The sequence below is a fragment of the Trichechus manatus genome, unplaced genomic scaffold (assembly GCF_000243295.1).
Source record: "Trichechus manatus latirostris isolate Lorelei unplaced genomic scaffold, TriManLat1.0 scaffold00004, whole genome shotgun sequence".
NCBI lineage: Eukaryota > Metazoa > Chordata > Mammalia > Sirenia > Trichechidae > Trichechus > Trichechus manatus.
The window spans coordinates 10,143,451-10,160,668 of NW_004443940.1; the positions used below are offsets into that span (position 1 = coordinate 10,143,451).

General features: G+C 34.3%; 1 protein-coding gene across 5 annotated transcripts in view; it reads left to right on the forward strand.

Moving 5' to 3' along the window:
* The window catches only part of EXOC6B (exocyst complex component 6B), a 738,950-nt gene that overhangs the window by 389,159 nt on the left and 332,573 nt on the right, over nucleotides 1-17,218 (forward strand). For all 5 annotated transcript variants that reach the window (XM_023732748.1, XM_004369208.2, XM_023732740.1 and 2 more), the window contains 5 exons: nucleotides 6,627-6,698; nucleotides 7,598-7,695; nucleotides 9,169-9,274; nucleotides 10,193-10,302; nucleotides 14,397-14,508. In XM_023732748.1, coding sequence (XP_023588516.1) covers nucleotides 6,627-6,698; nucleotides 7,598-7,695; nucleotides 9,169-9,274; nucleotides 10,193-10,302; nucleotides 14,397-14,508 — 498 coding nt within the window. The remainder of the gene's footprint in view (nucleotides 1-6,626; nucleotides 6,699-7,597; nucleotides 7,696-9,168; nucleotides 9,275-10,192; nucleotides 10,303-14,396; nucleotides 14,509-17,218) is intronic.

Genomic DNA, 17,218 nt, shown 5'->3' on the forward strand with positions numbered 1-17,218 from the left:
TTATTGTAAATGAAATTGCTTTCTTAATGTCTTTATCAGATTGTTTATTGCTAATGTATAGAAATAAAACTTATTTTTATGTAATGGTTTTGTATTTGCAACTCTGTAAATTCATTCATTAGCTCTACTAGCTTTCTTTTAAGAAGCCCTGGTAGCACAATAGTTAATCAATTGACTGCTAACCGAAAGGTCGGCAGTTCGATCCTACCCAGGTGCTTTGTGGTAGAAAAGACCTGGTGATCTGCCCCTGTAAAGACTACAGTCTAGAAAACCCTGCCAAGCAGTTCTACTCTGTCATATAGGGTCGCTATGAGCTGGAATTGAGTCGACAGCACACAACAACAGCAACAGCTTTCTTACAGATTCTTTGGGATTCTCTATCTATAATCATGTCATCTGCCAGTAGAGAAGCTTTTATTTTTTCTATTCCAATTTAGATGCTTTTTATTTCTCTTTCTTGCTAATTGCTCTGGTTAGAACTTCCAGGACAATGTCGAATAGCAATGGTGAAAAAGGACATCTTTGTCTTGCCCCTGATCTTAGGGGGAAAATTTTTGGTCTTTCTCCATTGAATATGATGTTAGCTGTGGGTTTTTCATAAACGCCCTTTATCATGTTGAGGAATTTTCCTCAGTTTTTTTTTTAATCCTAAAAGGGTGTTAGATTCTGTCAAATGACTTTTCTGTATCAATTGAGATGATCTTGTGGATTTTTTCCCTTTCATTTTATTAATGTATAATCCTTTTAATATGCTGTTGGATTCTGTTTGCTAGTATTTTGTTGAGAACTTTTACACCTGTATCTATTTTTCTATCTTTCTGTCTGTCTATCTCTCTATCTACTTATCTCCCTCCCTCTCTCAACAATACTATTTTGCCCCAGGAGGCTACAGGTTGACCATTTGCCTTAACAGTGTTTTTGAGCAATGCCTACTGCTTTTCAGTCTTGAGTTAGTTCTGAATTGGCAAAACAGAAGCAGTCATCTTGTGTCAGTCCTTCAGGTAGCCACTATACAGGTGGGAACAGAAAAAAGCAATAATTTTCAAATAAACTCTGCTCTGCTTCTTACAGAACCAGGAACCAGGGTTCCATGCTGGATATGCAGAATTGCCCTCCTCAAGCTGGTTGCTGAGCCAGGGATGGAGGGTGGGGCGGTGGTGCATGTAAAACAGCCACAAACTCTTCTGTTGTTTTAGGTTGCCTTTTTAGTCAGCTTTCTTTTAGTTTTTGTAAACCTTTGACTGTTTTCCAGAGTTCTGACAAAGTTGCTTCTGACAGTTTCTTCTTGTTTTTCATTGTTTTTATGAGAGGGAAAGAGCTTGGAGTTGTCTGCTCCATTTTGCTAACATAACTCTAGTACTGCTTTTTAACAGAGTGATTCATCTGCCCTGCCCACTTACAAAGAGCCTATAGTCAGTCTGTTGGGAAACAGACTTACAAATGAAAAGGAGGACACCCATATTCATTCTAATCAACCTAGTCTTTTATTCAAATACATGAACAAACATCTAAGAATCATAAAATATTTGAGTAAAACCAATTGCATGGAATAGAAAACAAAGATAAATAGAATAGCTGTTCTCTAGCAAATACAAATTCATGGACTAGGAGGAAATTTTATAAAGTAACAATCATTTCTTATTTTAGGAATATAGAAGGCTTGATTTGGCTGGAAACAACTAAAATATTGTGCTATATATGTGCTATAATATGATATGGTATGATTTGTGTGTGTGTGTATGTATGTGTGTCTATATGTATGTGTATGTATATATGTATGTATGTATGTATGTATGTATATATATCATATATATATATGATATTCCTCAAACCTTAAAGTATCTAGTAAGGATAGTAAGGAAGTATTGGGCCAAATTGAAAGGTAAACAAAAATCAAGAGAGATAGGCTAAACACTCAAGCTGCCTTTGTCTTGAGATCACTTGTTAGTCCAGACAACTTGAACTTTGATTTTGACAGCACTTTGGGCCCACCCAAGGTGGAGAGTCTAATTTGGTGCCTCCTACATTTAGCTGGATAGGACTATTCTTTTCAGAATGTCTGAACCAGAAGTAAAAGAAATAGAAGTCAAAATTCTTCCCTCAAAGTAATATCTAGGTCCTAGCAGTTTTATCTTCAATTCCTATCTTACATAAACTCTCAGAGAATAAAAAAGAGGAAACACTCATCAGCTCATTTTATGAAGCATGTGTAATCTTGATACTGAAACTAGATGAGGATAGTATAAAAACTCATAAATTCACAATTGTAGGTCAGGTTCATTCATATAGATCAAAAATCCTAAACAAAATATTAGAAAACAGAATCCAGCAATTTATTAAAAAATGATACTATGTCAAGTTGAGTTCATACTAGCAAATTGAGGCTTGAGTCAATATTACAAAATCTATTAATGTAACCACCACATTAACAGGTTAAAAGACAAAAATGATATAATTTGAATAGAAACAGAAAAGCATTTAATACAATACAACATACATTTATGATAACATCTCTTAATAAATTAGAAACAGAAGAAATCTTCCTTAAATTGATACAAGGTATCCTCAAAAACCTATGGCAAATATTATATTGAATTTTCACCACTTGTGTTTTATATTGGAAATCCTCTCCAGTGTTGTAAGGGCAGAAAAATAAATACATGAAAAGCATAAAACTTTGAAAGGATGAAACAAAACTATCATTTTTGAAGGTAATATGATTTTGCACATTGAAAATCCAAAGGAATTTACAGAAAAATTGTTACAATTAATGAAGAATTTAACACGTTTCCGATATATAAAATCATTATACAAAACCAATTATATTTCTGAAAACCAGGAATAAAAGTTGAAAAATTAAAAAAATTTAAAATATAAAATTTATACAATAGCATAAATATAGTTAGGAATATATCAAACAAAAGACGTTCAAATTCTTCATAAAGAAAATTCTAAAATGTTGTTGAGAGATTAAATTGAATTAAAGAGCACACAAATAAAATTGAGAGATATGCCATGTTTGTTGGTTGGAAGAGTTATTGTAAAGATAATGATTCTGTCAAAATTCATCTGTAGATTTAATTCAATGCCAGTCAGAATCCAAGAGTTGTATTTTTAGGGGGATAGGCACTTAACAACCTGATTATAATATTTCTAAGGCAGTACAACGGCCAAGAACAGCTAAGATACTCCTGAAGACTGAGAATTAGGTACCAGATATCGAGACTTAATTTAAAAATCATACTAATCTAAGACACTCTGATATTGGTGCTGGATAGATAATGGAACAGAATAAAGGGCCCATAAATAGTTCTACATGTATATGGATCCTTGATATTTATATAAAAGTGGTGGCATTGTGAATCAGTGGGTAGAGGACAGACTTTTCAATGAATAGTACTGGGACAATTGACTATCCCTATGAGAGAAAGCATATACCAAAAAGCAAGTTTCAGGTCAATAAATATCAAAACGTAAAAGGCAAAACCATAAATCTTTTAGAGATGATATAAAAAAATACCTGCATGACTTGGGAAACGGCAGGAATTCTTAACTAAGATATAAAAATACATTAATCCTAAAGGAAAAGCTTCATACGTTAAACTGCATTAAAACTGTAGGAATTATTTATCAAAAGATAGTGAAAAAATAAGCCACATATTGGAAAAAGATATTTGCAATGCATGTAACCAGCAAATAACTAAATAGAATATAAAAACCCTACAAATTATTATGATAAAGACAGAAATCCCAATAGAAAAATGAGTAAAAGACTTAAACAGGTACTTTACAAAACAAGAAATCTACCTGTCTGAGAAACATCTGAAAAGGTGCTCAACCTCCTTAGTATATCAGTCATATCAGTGAAATGCAAACAAAAACCAAATGAGGTAACATTATGCACATGGTTGGCAAGAATTAACCATACCAGTGTTGATAAAGATATAGAACAATAGAAGCTCTCATACACTACTAAGAATATGAGTTTAAATTGGTAAAACCCTTTCAGAAACAGTTTGGCATTATTGTGTAAAACTGAAGAGCCCCATGAGCCAGAAAGTCTATTTCTAGCTATATTCTCTGTAGAAACTTGCCCTAGTGCACCATAATACACATGTGAGAATATCCATTCCTGCATTGTTGTATTTTCAAAATTAGAAATGACTCAAATGTCTGTCGGTATTAAAATGGATAAACTATGGTAAACTCATAGTAGGGAATACTCTGTAGCAATGTAAACTTACCAGCTATACACAATAGCATGGATAATTTTCACAAATGTGATGTTGAATGAAAGCAGCAAGACAGAAATGATACATACAATTGATTTCCATTTATACAGTGTTGAGGAAGAAAATATTAAGACTGAATATTTAGGAGGTTAAAAAGTAAGGAAATACATGAAAATGATTATCACAAAAAGTCAGGTTATTGTTTTTCTGAGAAGGAAAGGAATTGTGATTAGAGCAACTAGAAGCTTTTGGCAAGCTGGTGATGTCTGGTTGGTTGGCCTAGTATAGTACATATAGGTTTTATTAGTTTTTCTATATCTATGCTATGTTCACAGTTTTTTAAAAATGTAGGAAAAAGAGGGAATAAAGGACGCAGGCTAAGAAAGGGTAGGAATCCAAGATAAAAATTGCTTTCCTGGAAAATTATGAGTATCAGAATAAAAAAATTCAATTCAAAAATCTTAATAATTAAATGGATAAGACTGCACATCTTTCTTTGTAATCAAGAAGATAAACTCAAATATGTGTCCTAAAGACACAAAGAGATGGAAAATATGAAAGAATTAAGAAACATAGATTACTGATATAGACTACTGAATGTATCTAATAGCTATTTGGAAACGAAGGACAGTGAAAAAGGAGAATTTAATTATTAAAGAAAAAAAAGAAGAAAATTTTCCTGAAGGGAAGGAAGACTATATTCTTAAAGTTGAAAGGATGCATTGAGTGTCAGGCAGGGTGAATTACAGGAGACAATTTTTTCATGTCTAAAATTTTATATTCTAGTTTGAAGAAAGATATTTTCAAATGTGAGAACTCACAATTTGCTCTTTACTCGTCTTTTTTTTTTACAAAAAGATTCTTCTTGATGTACTCCAAAGAATGAAAAAGAAATCCAAGATACAGGGTGGGATGTGATTAAATAAAATATATGCATAAATCAGTGAAACTCCTAGATAAATCTACATAATTCCTTGCTATTTGATTATTTGTAAAGTTTAATTCTGCTAAGAATTCCTTCAAAAGGAGAGGCATAATGTTAAAAAAAATTTGTGAATGAAGATTCCACATGATTTCAACAAAACATGGGAAGTGTGAGTAGAAAGGATATAGCTTATAAGATAATTAAAAAGAACTGATCCAATAAAAACAGAAAAAGAAATAAAAAAAATAGAAGTAAAAAGAAACAAGAAATCATTGTAATTAGTAAACTTAAGATGGCAGGAGTAGGTCCGCATATGTCCAAAAAATGCCAAAGAGTTAAAAAAATTTACAGTTTGGTTACTAGGTGATATACCAAAACTAAGATTACATCAAAAAGTTTGCAAATAAAGAGAGGAAAGCAGAAATGACAATAGCGTACAAGGCAAGTAGAATTCAAGTTGAGCATTCAGTAGGAAAAAAAGAGGAATATTTTGTATTGATACTAGTTTTAACACACTAAAAAGACAATCAATAGCTCTGTTACAGGGAACAAGGAAGCATCAATATTTATAAAGCAAAAACTTAGTCATAAGGAGAGAAACTGAGGAACCACATCATTGTGGAAGAATTCAGCACATCGCTGTCAGGAATTGACAGCCAAGCAGACAGCAAATAACAAAATTACAGTTGAGAGAATTTAAATATCAAATCAATGTACTTAATTGATTGTGACATATACACCTTTGTATCCTACCCACAGAGTCTATATTCCATGTCATTTAAGTCTTCAAATTTGTCAGTATGATGTTGTACATGGACTTTATTTGTAATTTTTATTTTCCTCTACATTTATGAGTATTTTCTCTCTCTTATTCCTTGTGTTGTTCAGTTTGTTTTTTTTTTCTCTTTATTGTTTAATTAGACTTACCAGAGATTTTATTTTCAACTTCGGCTTTTGGTTTAATTGAGCAAATCTTTAAAGTTTCTGATTTTAATTTCATTTGCTCACTTATTTATGGTGTATTTTGTTATTCTTTTCCTAGCGTCGTAAGTTAATGCTTACTTTGTTTATTTTCAATGTTTAGTGTTTTCTAATATTTTCATGTAATGGTACAAGATTTATATTGAAAATGGCTTTAGCCATATACTGTAGGTTTTGATATGAAGTATTTCATTGTTCATTTAAAAATAACCTACAATATCAATTTGAGTTTCTTCTTTAACCAAAGAGATTTTTAGAAGTGTGTGTTTTAATTTCCAAGTATTAAAAATGTAGATCATGGTATAGTGAACTCTTTCTACCTTTGTTTTTCCTTGGCTGAACCTGGTTTTACCTTATACCAGGGAAGAATGGGACTCTTTCTAGGGTATCTTCACCAGGTGAAGCATTAAACAATTAAATACATCAAAGTTTAGTTTTATTTTTAATCATTAAGATGTTTTTTCTCCCTTGTGTTTTATTTCCTTTAGTCTTACTGCTCTGATCCAAACCTCGTGTTAGATTTGAAGAACCTCATTGTGCTTTTTGCTGACACACTTCAGGTATGTGGCACCTGTTTACTTACACTCATCTAGCTTAGTAGTTCATAGCTCTAAATCTTTTTCAATGGCTACCTAAGCTTGGGTAAGGACATTTTAGTTTTCAGTTATGTTTCTTCTTTTCCTACAGCTAGATATTTTTATTTCTTTATAGCATTTCCTGGTTTTCACCCTGACCCTTTATGTTCTCATAAATAGTTCTCACCCTCTTTTTTCTCTCAGATCACATCAGTTCATTGAATCACAAACTGCCTTAGTTTTTCAAGGTGTTTTTCGTTTAGATACAGTGCCTGAGTGACTTTGGAGTTTCTTAATTTCTATCTTGATGCAAAACCAAAAAAACCCATTGCCAATGAGTTGACTCCAACTCACAGCCACCCTGTAGGACAGAGTAGAATTGCCCTATGGGGTTTCCAAGGCTGTAATCTTTATGGAAGCCGACTGCCACATGTTTCTCCTGTAGAGTCCCTGGTGGGTTCAAACTGGTGACCTTCTGGTTAGCGGCCAAGCGCTTTACCCACTGCACCTAGGGCTCCTTCCATCTTAAAGAACCATTTATTATACCCAAGAGAATAGCATTAGGAATGGTAGAGATTGGTAGCATTTTCACTTTCTTTTCCAGCTTCTGAAGAGCTGTAGGGAGAACTTAGCTGACAGTATACCCAGTATATATTGATTTTAATTTTCATCTTTGCTTTTTTTTTCTTCCTGACCAAACATTTTGGTATATCTTTTAATTTTTGAGATAAAGACTAGATATTAGGTTGAATGAAAGATTCCACCGTCGTGGTCTCATTTAAATTATTGACCAAAGAGCAAACTAGTCTTTCAGCACTTAATCTTCCTAATGTTACTAAAAAAGTCTCCTTAGAAAATAAAACTATTTTCTTATTTTGTTTCAGGTATATGGTTTTCCTGTAAATCAGCTTTTTGACATGCTGTTAGAAATCAGAGACCAGTATAGTGAAACTCTGCTAAAGAAGTGGGCAGGTATTTTCAGGTAAAAAATTATTTATAGTCATATGTATGTGTACATACCCATTTGTGTACATGCTGTGTTTATGCACAAGGTTTTCCAGATGTAATAAGCAAAAAGTGTATGTGGCTTATGTTTTCTAGCTTCTCCAGGTTATGATCCAGAATTCCAGTAAATTTCAGTGACATCCAAAATAAAGTTCCCAAGAAAGCCAATCTCAGTGTATTACTGTCTACAATGCCTTCAAACCCAAATTCTTTGGCTCATACTGCCCAGATCATCTTGTGTCTTCTTATTCTGTTTTTTGGTTTTCTCTTTGAGGATCATGCCTAGTCCATGGCTCATTTATAAGGTAGTGGCATTTGAGCCCTGATAAATAACATATGTTTTTCTTGAACCTTCTTTGAGGGCTCACTCATATGATTTCTTATCTTTCTTCTTTCTACACGTGGTGAAGCGGACTTTTAAAGTCCAATGTATGAAGCATATTATTTAAGTAGTTGTTGAAACATGCACACAATAATATGAAAGTTATTCTCTTACACCTCCAACTCATAAATGTCTCCTTGTACTGTTTGCTTGGCACGCATTCCATATCAATTCATTTGAGTTGCTTTTCTTTCAAATATGTACTCCTTTACCTAAAGCCATCTCCCTGCTTACTGCAAGACCTCTTCCCCTGATCAGCATACTGTTTTTAGATTCTTATAGCTTTAAGATCTTACACTGTTCTTTTAATCTTACTTTTCACAGTTTATAAACACATCCCTGACCTTCACTTATACCTACTCATTTGTGTATTAATATAATCATTTGCATTTCTAAAACCCAGGTTTATCTAGTGGTATGGTTATATTTAGAGGCGGCTTATCTCTACAGGAAGCTTGAAAGTTAATGACATTATATATTCATAGTCTTCTGGTGCTTCTGATCTGATGCCTTCAGTGAGTTTCTCTTCTCATGTTGCTAGTATCGTCTCTGCTTTTAGAAAACTCCCAATCTGCTTAAGGAGGGAGAACATATAGATGAAAAAATTAATGATTAATAGAAAGTAGTAGATAAAAAATGCAAATGAACATAAAATTTTATTATAGACATTACTAGTACAGGAATAAAGAACATAATCATATTTTATTTTTTTAAGAATATCTCTTTGCCTTTTCCAGAGCACACTTTTTTTTGTTGTTTACCTCTTACTTGCCTTAAGTCTTTGACATGTTGCTGTACTGCTCAGAAATTTTCTGTCCCATCTGTAAATTTCAAATACTAGGAGATCTCTTTATAATTGCATTCCATTTGTTTCAGATTGTAGTTTTCTTTCTGTCTTCCTAAAGAGGGCCTCACTTGAAACCAAATAGCTTTTTTGTAGAGAGAATAGAATAGGGACTGAGAACATTAATTTTTGATTGTGATATATGTACAACCAATGGACTTCATATGAAAATTATTTGTAATTTGTTACAGTGATTACCTCTTCATTCTTCCTTTTCTTTATAGAAACATACTTGATTCTGACAACTACAGTCCTATACCAGTAACAAGTGAAGATATGTATAAAAAGGTGGTAGGACAATTCCCATTCCAAGATATAGAGATGGAAAAGGTAAGCAGTACTTTAAAATATACTTCTCTGGTCATTTTGCATCTTGTAAAAGCTTTTATTGGATCCATCTGTCTCATCAAAAGCATTACCTCCAACTCAGTGGTCTTAAACTCTAGAACATCTTCAAAAGACTCTCTTTGTAGCTTAGAACAAAAGTTCCTGATTTGGGAATCAGTAGATGACTTTGGGATTCTATCACCTCTGAAGAATTTGGAGGATTACAAGGGTTTCCCCATTTGGTCTTCACTTTGAAATATTTAATTTTATCACACTCTTAAGACATTTTCTCCCAAAAACATATGGTAAAATTTACCCATTTTGGTACTGTTGGTTTTGACAGTACATTCAGTTGTGTATCCATTACCACAATAATGATACAAAACCGTTCTATCCTAAAAAATTCCCTCGCAGTGCCACTCTGTAATCAACCCTTCCCCAAGCTCCCTGCTCTGGGAACCATTGATCTGGTCTCTGTTCATCTATGTTTACCTTTTCTAGAATGCCATATAAATGGAATTATACAGTATGTAACTTTATGAGACTGACTTCTTTCCCTCAGCATCATGCTTTACATTCATCCAAGTTGTTACATGTATCAGTAGTTTGTTCCTTTTTTATTGTTGTTTATGTACCACAATTTGTTTCTTTCTTCCTGTGGAAGGGCATTTGGGTTATTATTTTATTTAAATTTATGTCTTATTCTTTTTAGTGTCAGGAAACTTTCAGAGACACTATCTTAAATTTGAGGTTGTTAAGCAGATAGTTCTTAATGAGGAAGAAAGTTTCTTTTGCATTTTAATTAACTTATAAGTATATAGGGTTGCTATGAGTTGGAATCGACTCAACGGCAGTGGGTTTTGGTTTATTTTCAATGTGTGTTTCCTTATGACTTGGTTTCTTTAATTCTTGCATTTACAGCAGGCATTTCCAAAAAAGTTTCCGTTCTCTGAATTTGTGCCAAAAGTTTACAACCAAATTAAAGAATTTATCTACGCCTGTCTGAAATTTTCAGAGGATCTTCATCTAAGGTATAGTATGAAACGGTGGAAATGCAACCAGTGCTGAGATTGTGACTCTATAATACATAGATATTCTGAAAAACTTTGGATATTCGCTTAGCTCTGATTTTGCAAGTATTAGCCCTTCATAGTATGGCACAGCTGTATTTATACAGTCATGGTGAAAGGGAAAGTTGAAATCTTTTTAGTATTTTGTGTGTGTATGTTAATATTACCTATCTTATTCTTTACTATTTTCTTTCCAGATTTGCTGTTTAGCCCTTTCTATTAGTGAAAATTCACTAGCAAAGGGTACTATAACTTATACTAGTTTAAACATTCTACTTGAGGAAACAGTAAAAGAGTAATAGGGAAATTCTTATGGAAACATCTTTCTTATAAAATACTCTCTGGACTTGTTTAAAGGCATTCATATATCCTTTCATTTAAGATTAAGTATTCAACAAACATATACTGAACTTACGTATAAGATGCATCCTGCTTACTGGGAACAGCAGTAAAAGACACAGTTCTTTACCCTCAGATAGTCTCAGTATCTACATCTACTGGTGATAATATACACATTGTGCTGAGCTTCTTGGATCTGTGGGTTGAGATCTTTCATCAGGTTTGGAAATGTATTTATCAATATCTCCTTAAATATTTCCCGTTTTTCATTCTCTCTTCTTCTGAGACTCCTATCCGCTTGACAGATCATTCAAATCACATCACTAGTTGAGCAAGCCGAGTCTGGGCTTCATTTTTAAGAAGTTTCAAATTACTTACGATTTCAGATGCTATTGCAGAAATCTCTTCATTTAAGACTAACTCTGAAATTCCAAAGCTTTAACTGAGGGGCTTATCTCTCTGGACTTAACAGGATTTGAGATGGGTTGGGCTTTAGCTTTACTTAGTTTTTTCTCCCCTTTGGATTCAATTTCAGTAGAGGTATGGAACCTAAGCTCATTGCAGAATTTACAGATCTTTCTCTGATTTCTAGCACTGCTTCCACCATTGCTTATAGAGTAGAATTCTTGTGGGGGAGAATTGCTGGGTTAATACATTTATTTTTATTTGAGGGCTCTTCCAGATTCCAATCTGTCATGCAAGTCCTCACTGTTAAAGATTTGCCCAGTTCCAGCAAAGCCTTTCAGCCTGCAACTGGCTCAGTCCTTCACCCATCTGTACCCAGATTAGTCAGTTGGCCCCAGTTATGAATGTGACCACAGCTTTTTCTCATCTTTTAAGTTCTTGTCCCCTTGTGGGAGTTAGTTCAGTTATACTTCTTTGTGTTGATTGTTCTTCAGTGGCATTGAAGAAAAATATTACTTTTATTTTACACCTTGCTTTTTTGTTGTTGTAGTGAAGGTAGTGATGTTTTTTTCTGATCTACATCGTAACCAAAAGTGGAACTCCCACTTAATCTTCTTAAAGCGTAATATAGAGATAAGTACTGTGAATAAGTGCAGGGTGCCATGAGAGTGATTTTAACATCAGGGCCAACAAGACTATTTTGGTTAGCTTTTTTCATCAACATTATATATATCCAAAATTTTTTCATGACCCCGAACAGAAACTCAGTACCTCCTAAGCCACCATTCTCCCCAACTCCTGGTATCCACTAATACATCTTTGTCTCTATTCATTTGCCTATTCTAGATATTTCATAGAAGAGGGGTCATACAATATTTGTCCTTTTGTGTCTGACTTATTTCACTTAGCATAATGTTTTCAAGGTTTATCTATCCATGTGGTAGCATGTATGAGAACTTCATTTCTCTTTATAACTGATTAATAACATTCCACTGTATGAATATACCACATTTTGTTTATCCGTTCATCTGTTGATGGACGCTTGGATTGTTTCCACCTTTTGACTGTTGTGAATAATGCCGCAATGAACATTGGTGTACCCAGGCTACTTTGGGCACCTGTATTAATCACTTTCATAGCAACATGTACTTATTCATAGCTCATACCACAATTGATATTATGTGATTATGAGTTTAATATGTGAGGGCAGGAACCATAAGTATTTTGTTCATCATTGTGATCTCACTGTTTTGGCAAACACAATGTTCAGCATATGGTAGGTCTTCTGTATATTTGTTGAATGAAGTATTTCAATTCAATAAAAATTTAGGAAAGGGTAGCAGCAGTGGGAGGAGGCGCTGGTCGGTTAAATATGTCTTTGTTTGGAAGTTTCCATAAAAATATTTCGACATTTCCTTTTTTTTCTAACTGATTATATTCTATAGTTTTATTTATTCCTAATAATTTTTCTCTTTTCCACATAGCATGATAATGTAGCTTGCCCATGTATTTAGAATTTTAATATTTTTAATCAGATTGTGCAAAGCCTGTGATTGTGTTCTATAGAAAGAGAAATCAATGAGAAAATTTGTGACTACTGTCTGCAAGTAATACATTATTGACATAGAACTGTTCACACACATTTATTTACCATTGTTTCCTGATGTTTATCCATAAGTATCATTACGATAGTAACCTTATCTTTGAAGAAATATTTGTTCCACAGAGCTTTCTTTTACAGAAATCCATTTTGGGTGATGCTTTCAGGGGCTCATGGAGAATGTAGAGGTCTAGAATTTAGTCTGATGGTTGTAAGACTGTTTTCTTTTTTAAAATTTGCAAATAAAGATAGCTACTGGGTGTCATTTTATTTATGTTTAGTTTCCTTTCCTAAACAGAAAATGTTGTGATTGATCACTTTTGGGATAGTAAGGATTATAACATTCATGCAGAATTAAACCACTGGCTTGGAACATTTATGTTAGCATGAGAAGCTAAATAGACATTGTATGAAAGACGACAATACAGGAGCAGAGATATATTTTCTTAAGGACCCTCATCAGTTAATTGTGCAAGAATTCTACAGAGAGACCTAGTTGGCAAATTATAAATATTAACAATCTGTGAAGGAAGTTAGAAGTATAGGTAGTCTCAGATTTATGACAGGGTTCCGTTCTGATGACTTGGTCATAAGTTGAATACCTCATTTTTTGTTTTTTTGTTTTAGTTTTTATTAATGTTGCCTTTTATTATCAGTATCTTTATAAATCCAATCTTTATCCTTGGGGGTTGGAACTAAACTTACAGATATATTTTAATACATACATACAAAAATACACAAATCATAAAAGTTTACTCCAAGATGAAGAAGAGTTGGATGACATTGGCATTTTGTCAGTTATGGTAATAACTTCACTTGTGGAAGGTTCTGAATCATCTGGATTATCCCTGGGAATGGGGATGGCATTTCTAGTCAGAAAGTTAGTGAGAATTGTCTGAATGGTCCTTTTCTTTTTCTCATCTTCATATATTTCACAGTAACATCTGATTACTTCCTGAATCTGCCTATGGACTTATATCAAAGTGATCAGCATTTGGGTTCATGTTTTCAAGCAACTAAAGCTCCTGATTTAGTTTAGAAAAAACTTTATCTAATCCTTTCACTATAAAATTTTTTGACAACTTCTTTCCTTCCTCTTTCCCATTTGTAAGTAAATGTTTGAGAATAATAACAGCAAATTACCTGCTGCAACATTTTACGTAGCACATATTACGAACTATAAGATGTACCAAAAAAAAAAAAGAGGTCGTAAGTGCAGTTCATTGAAACTAGAATACGTCATAAGTCAGGGACTACCTGTATGGGAGAAATAATGCTTGCAGGATGAGAAATCATGCTGGGGAACTCTTATTTACCCTGGGAGACAGCACAACATACTGTTTAGTGCTATGGGCTTTAAAACTAGATTGCCTGGGTTAAGATTATTTTCTTGCTCTGTACTCACTGTGTGACTTTCAACAAGTTACTTCTCTGTCCCTTCATTTCCTCATCAGTAAAGTGGAGAAAACAATAAAACCTACTTCATATGATTATTGGGAAGATTAAATGAGTTTAATACATTAAAGTACTTAGAATAATTCCTGACACACAATGAGTGGTATTTATAGCTGCCGCTGTTCTCCTTTTTCTCTTCTTCCTCCTTCCCCTCCTCATTATCATTATTATTATTATTACAAGTACTTGTGTGTTTGCCAGAATAATTCTGCTACCTGGTATGCCTGACTTTTAACTCTTCACATTTCTTTTTCAGTTCAACTGAAGTTGATGACATGATTCGTAAATCTACAAACCTGTTACTGACCAGGACTCTGAGCAACTCTCTACAGAATGTCATTAAAAGGAAGAATATTGGACTTACTGAGGTAAAGCTTCTCTCACTGGAGGGAGCCAAGGCAATATGTTAACAGAGATCGTAAATTCTGGGCCTTGTGTATAAATTAACTATACCTTTTTACATAGTCCATTGTGCTCTTCCTAATGGGCCGCGAATGGTGAAAGGGTAAAACGAAATCTCTTGTTTTTTCTTCAATCACTTTTGAGAAATCTGTTACTTTTTCTAAAATGTCACTTTTTTTCCTCTCATTGTTTTCATTAGCTTCACTAGTTTTCTAGAGTTGTTAGGATGAATTTGTATTACTTGCCATTGATTAGATTTTTAAAAATTGGTTAGAGAATATTGTCAACATCAGGTTCCTCTCCAAACGAATGGCAGTTCAAATATAATATAGTCTATGAAACCACATTTTGCCAAGGATAATGGCACTCACAGTCTTTGATAAGTGTCTTAGTCATCTAGTGCTGCTATGACAGACATAACCACAAGTGGATGGCTTTAACAAAGAGAAATTTATTCTCTCACAGTCTAGGAGTCTAGAAGTCCAAATTCAGGGTGCCAGCTCCAGGGGAAGGCTTTTTCTCTCTGTCAGCTCTGGGGGAAGGTTCTTGTCGTCAATCTTGTCCTGGACTAGGAGCTTCTCAGCACAGAGACCCCGGGTCCAAAGGACACATTACTCTTCTGGCTCTTGTTTCTTGGTGGTATGAGGTCCCCATGTCTCTCTGATGGCTTCTCTCTTTTATATCTCGAAAGAGATTGACTTAAGACACAACCTAATCTTGTAGATTGAGTCCTGCCTCATTAACATAACTGCCAATAATCCCACCTCATTAACATCATAGAGGTAGAATTTACAATACATAGGAAAAAAAGGTCACATCAGATGACAAAATGGTGGGCAGTCACACAATACTGGGAATCACGGCCTGGCCGAGTTGACATGTATTTTTTGGGAACACAATTCAATCCATGACAGTTAGTGTCACTAGACTCAGCTTTTGTTTTGTAGATTATCTCACATGAATGGCAAATTATTTTTTATCAGCATGAGATCTGTTTGGCAGAGGGACTGGAGATTTGGGATTGAGGAAATGTGAGAGAAAGGCAATATAGTAAGTTTCTTAGGAAGTCTTTGCAGTCTCACAAAGCGGGAGGGATACCATACATATGTTGAGAACAATATCTTGGCACACAGAAGTTTGACCCATTGGCATGTAGTCCTAAACTTTAGAAAGATATGTAATTTCCTTTCTCTTAGAAACCCAGAATTATAGGGTAGCCTCAACCTGCTTTCTGTTGGAAATTATAGTGCCAAATATGAATGCTTAGAGAAATTTTATTCACAGGGAAAAGGAAAGACTGTTGGCCGTATGTTTTACCTGTAGAGGTGGTTATTTGAACGTCAGTTGCCTCTGGGGAAAATAGACATTTTGAATATGCACTGTTGTCTTAGTCATCTAGGGCTGCCGTAACAGAGATACCAAAAGTGGATGGCTTTAACAAGGAGAAGTTTATTCTCTCACAGTCCAGTAGGCTACAAGTCCAAATTCAGGGTGTCAGCTCCAAGGGAACGCTTTTTTTCTCGTCTCTGGAGGAAGGTCCATGTCATCAATCTTCCCATGGTCTGGGAGCATCTCAGTGCAGGAACCTCAGGTCCAAAGGACAGGCTTTGCTCCTGGCACTGCTTTCTTGGCGGTGTGAGGTTCCCATGTGTCTCTGTTTGCTTCTCTCTTTTATATCTCAACAGAGATTGGGTTAAGACACTATCCAATCTTGTAGACATCATCAGTATAACTTCATCATAGTGATAGAGTTTACAACACATAAGGAAATCACATTAGATTACACAATCATACAATACTGGGAATCATGACCTAGCCAAGTTGACAGATATTTTTGGGGGACACAATTCAATCCAAGACAACTGTCAAGGACTATGGTGAAATTCAACAAATGATTAATGACACTGGTCCATAGACAAAGACAGCTGGAAGCCAGGTGTGTATCTACTTCTGATTTGGGGAGTGATTTTCTTTCTCTAAAAAAAGATTTAAAAAGATGATAAGGTGAGACATTGGCTGTGATTGAACTTTACTTGTAACAACCTTTTTTTTTTCAATTGAAAGGTACCTCAGACATTAGTTAGAACAGTCCCCTCATTTTGCAGAGCTTCCCTTCCATTGCCTCGTATAGAAATATTATGTATTGCTTTTATGTATGTGAAAATTAGGCTAATTTCTTTGCACAATCAGGAAGACTACCGAAAAAGAAAGTTGAAGTAAAAATTAGAATGTCCTTCTCCTTTTGTTGGATTATACTATTCTTCCTTTTGAATCCCATCTAGGATAGCAAGTTTTTTAATTTGTTTCTTGAACTATCTCTTCATTATAAGTGTTGATGCAGCTCTTTTTTTTTAAATTTTTTTTATTGTCGTAATTAAATGAAGTTTACATTTCAAGTTAGTCTCCTATACAGAAATTTTTCTTTTTTTTTGCATACATTGTTATGAGACCCCAACTGCTCACCCCATTCTGGCTAGGAGCTTCTCAGCACAGGGACCCCAGGTCTAAAGGACACATTACTCTTCTGGCTCTTGTTTCTTGGTGGTATAAGGTCCCCATGTCTCTCTGCTGGCTTCTCTCTTTTATATCTCGAAAGAGATTGACTTAAGACACAACCTAATCTTGTGTCCACCCCTCCACCCCTGATTCCCCATGAACATTCAACCAGCTCCTAAC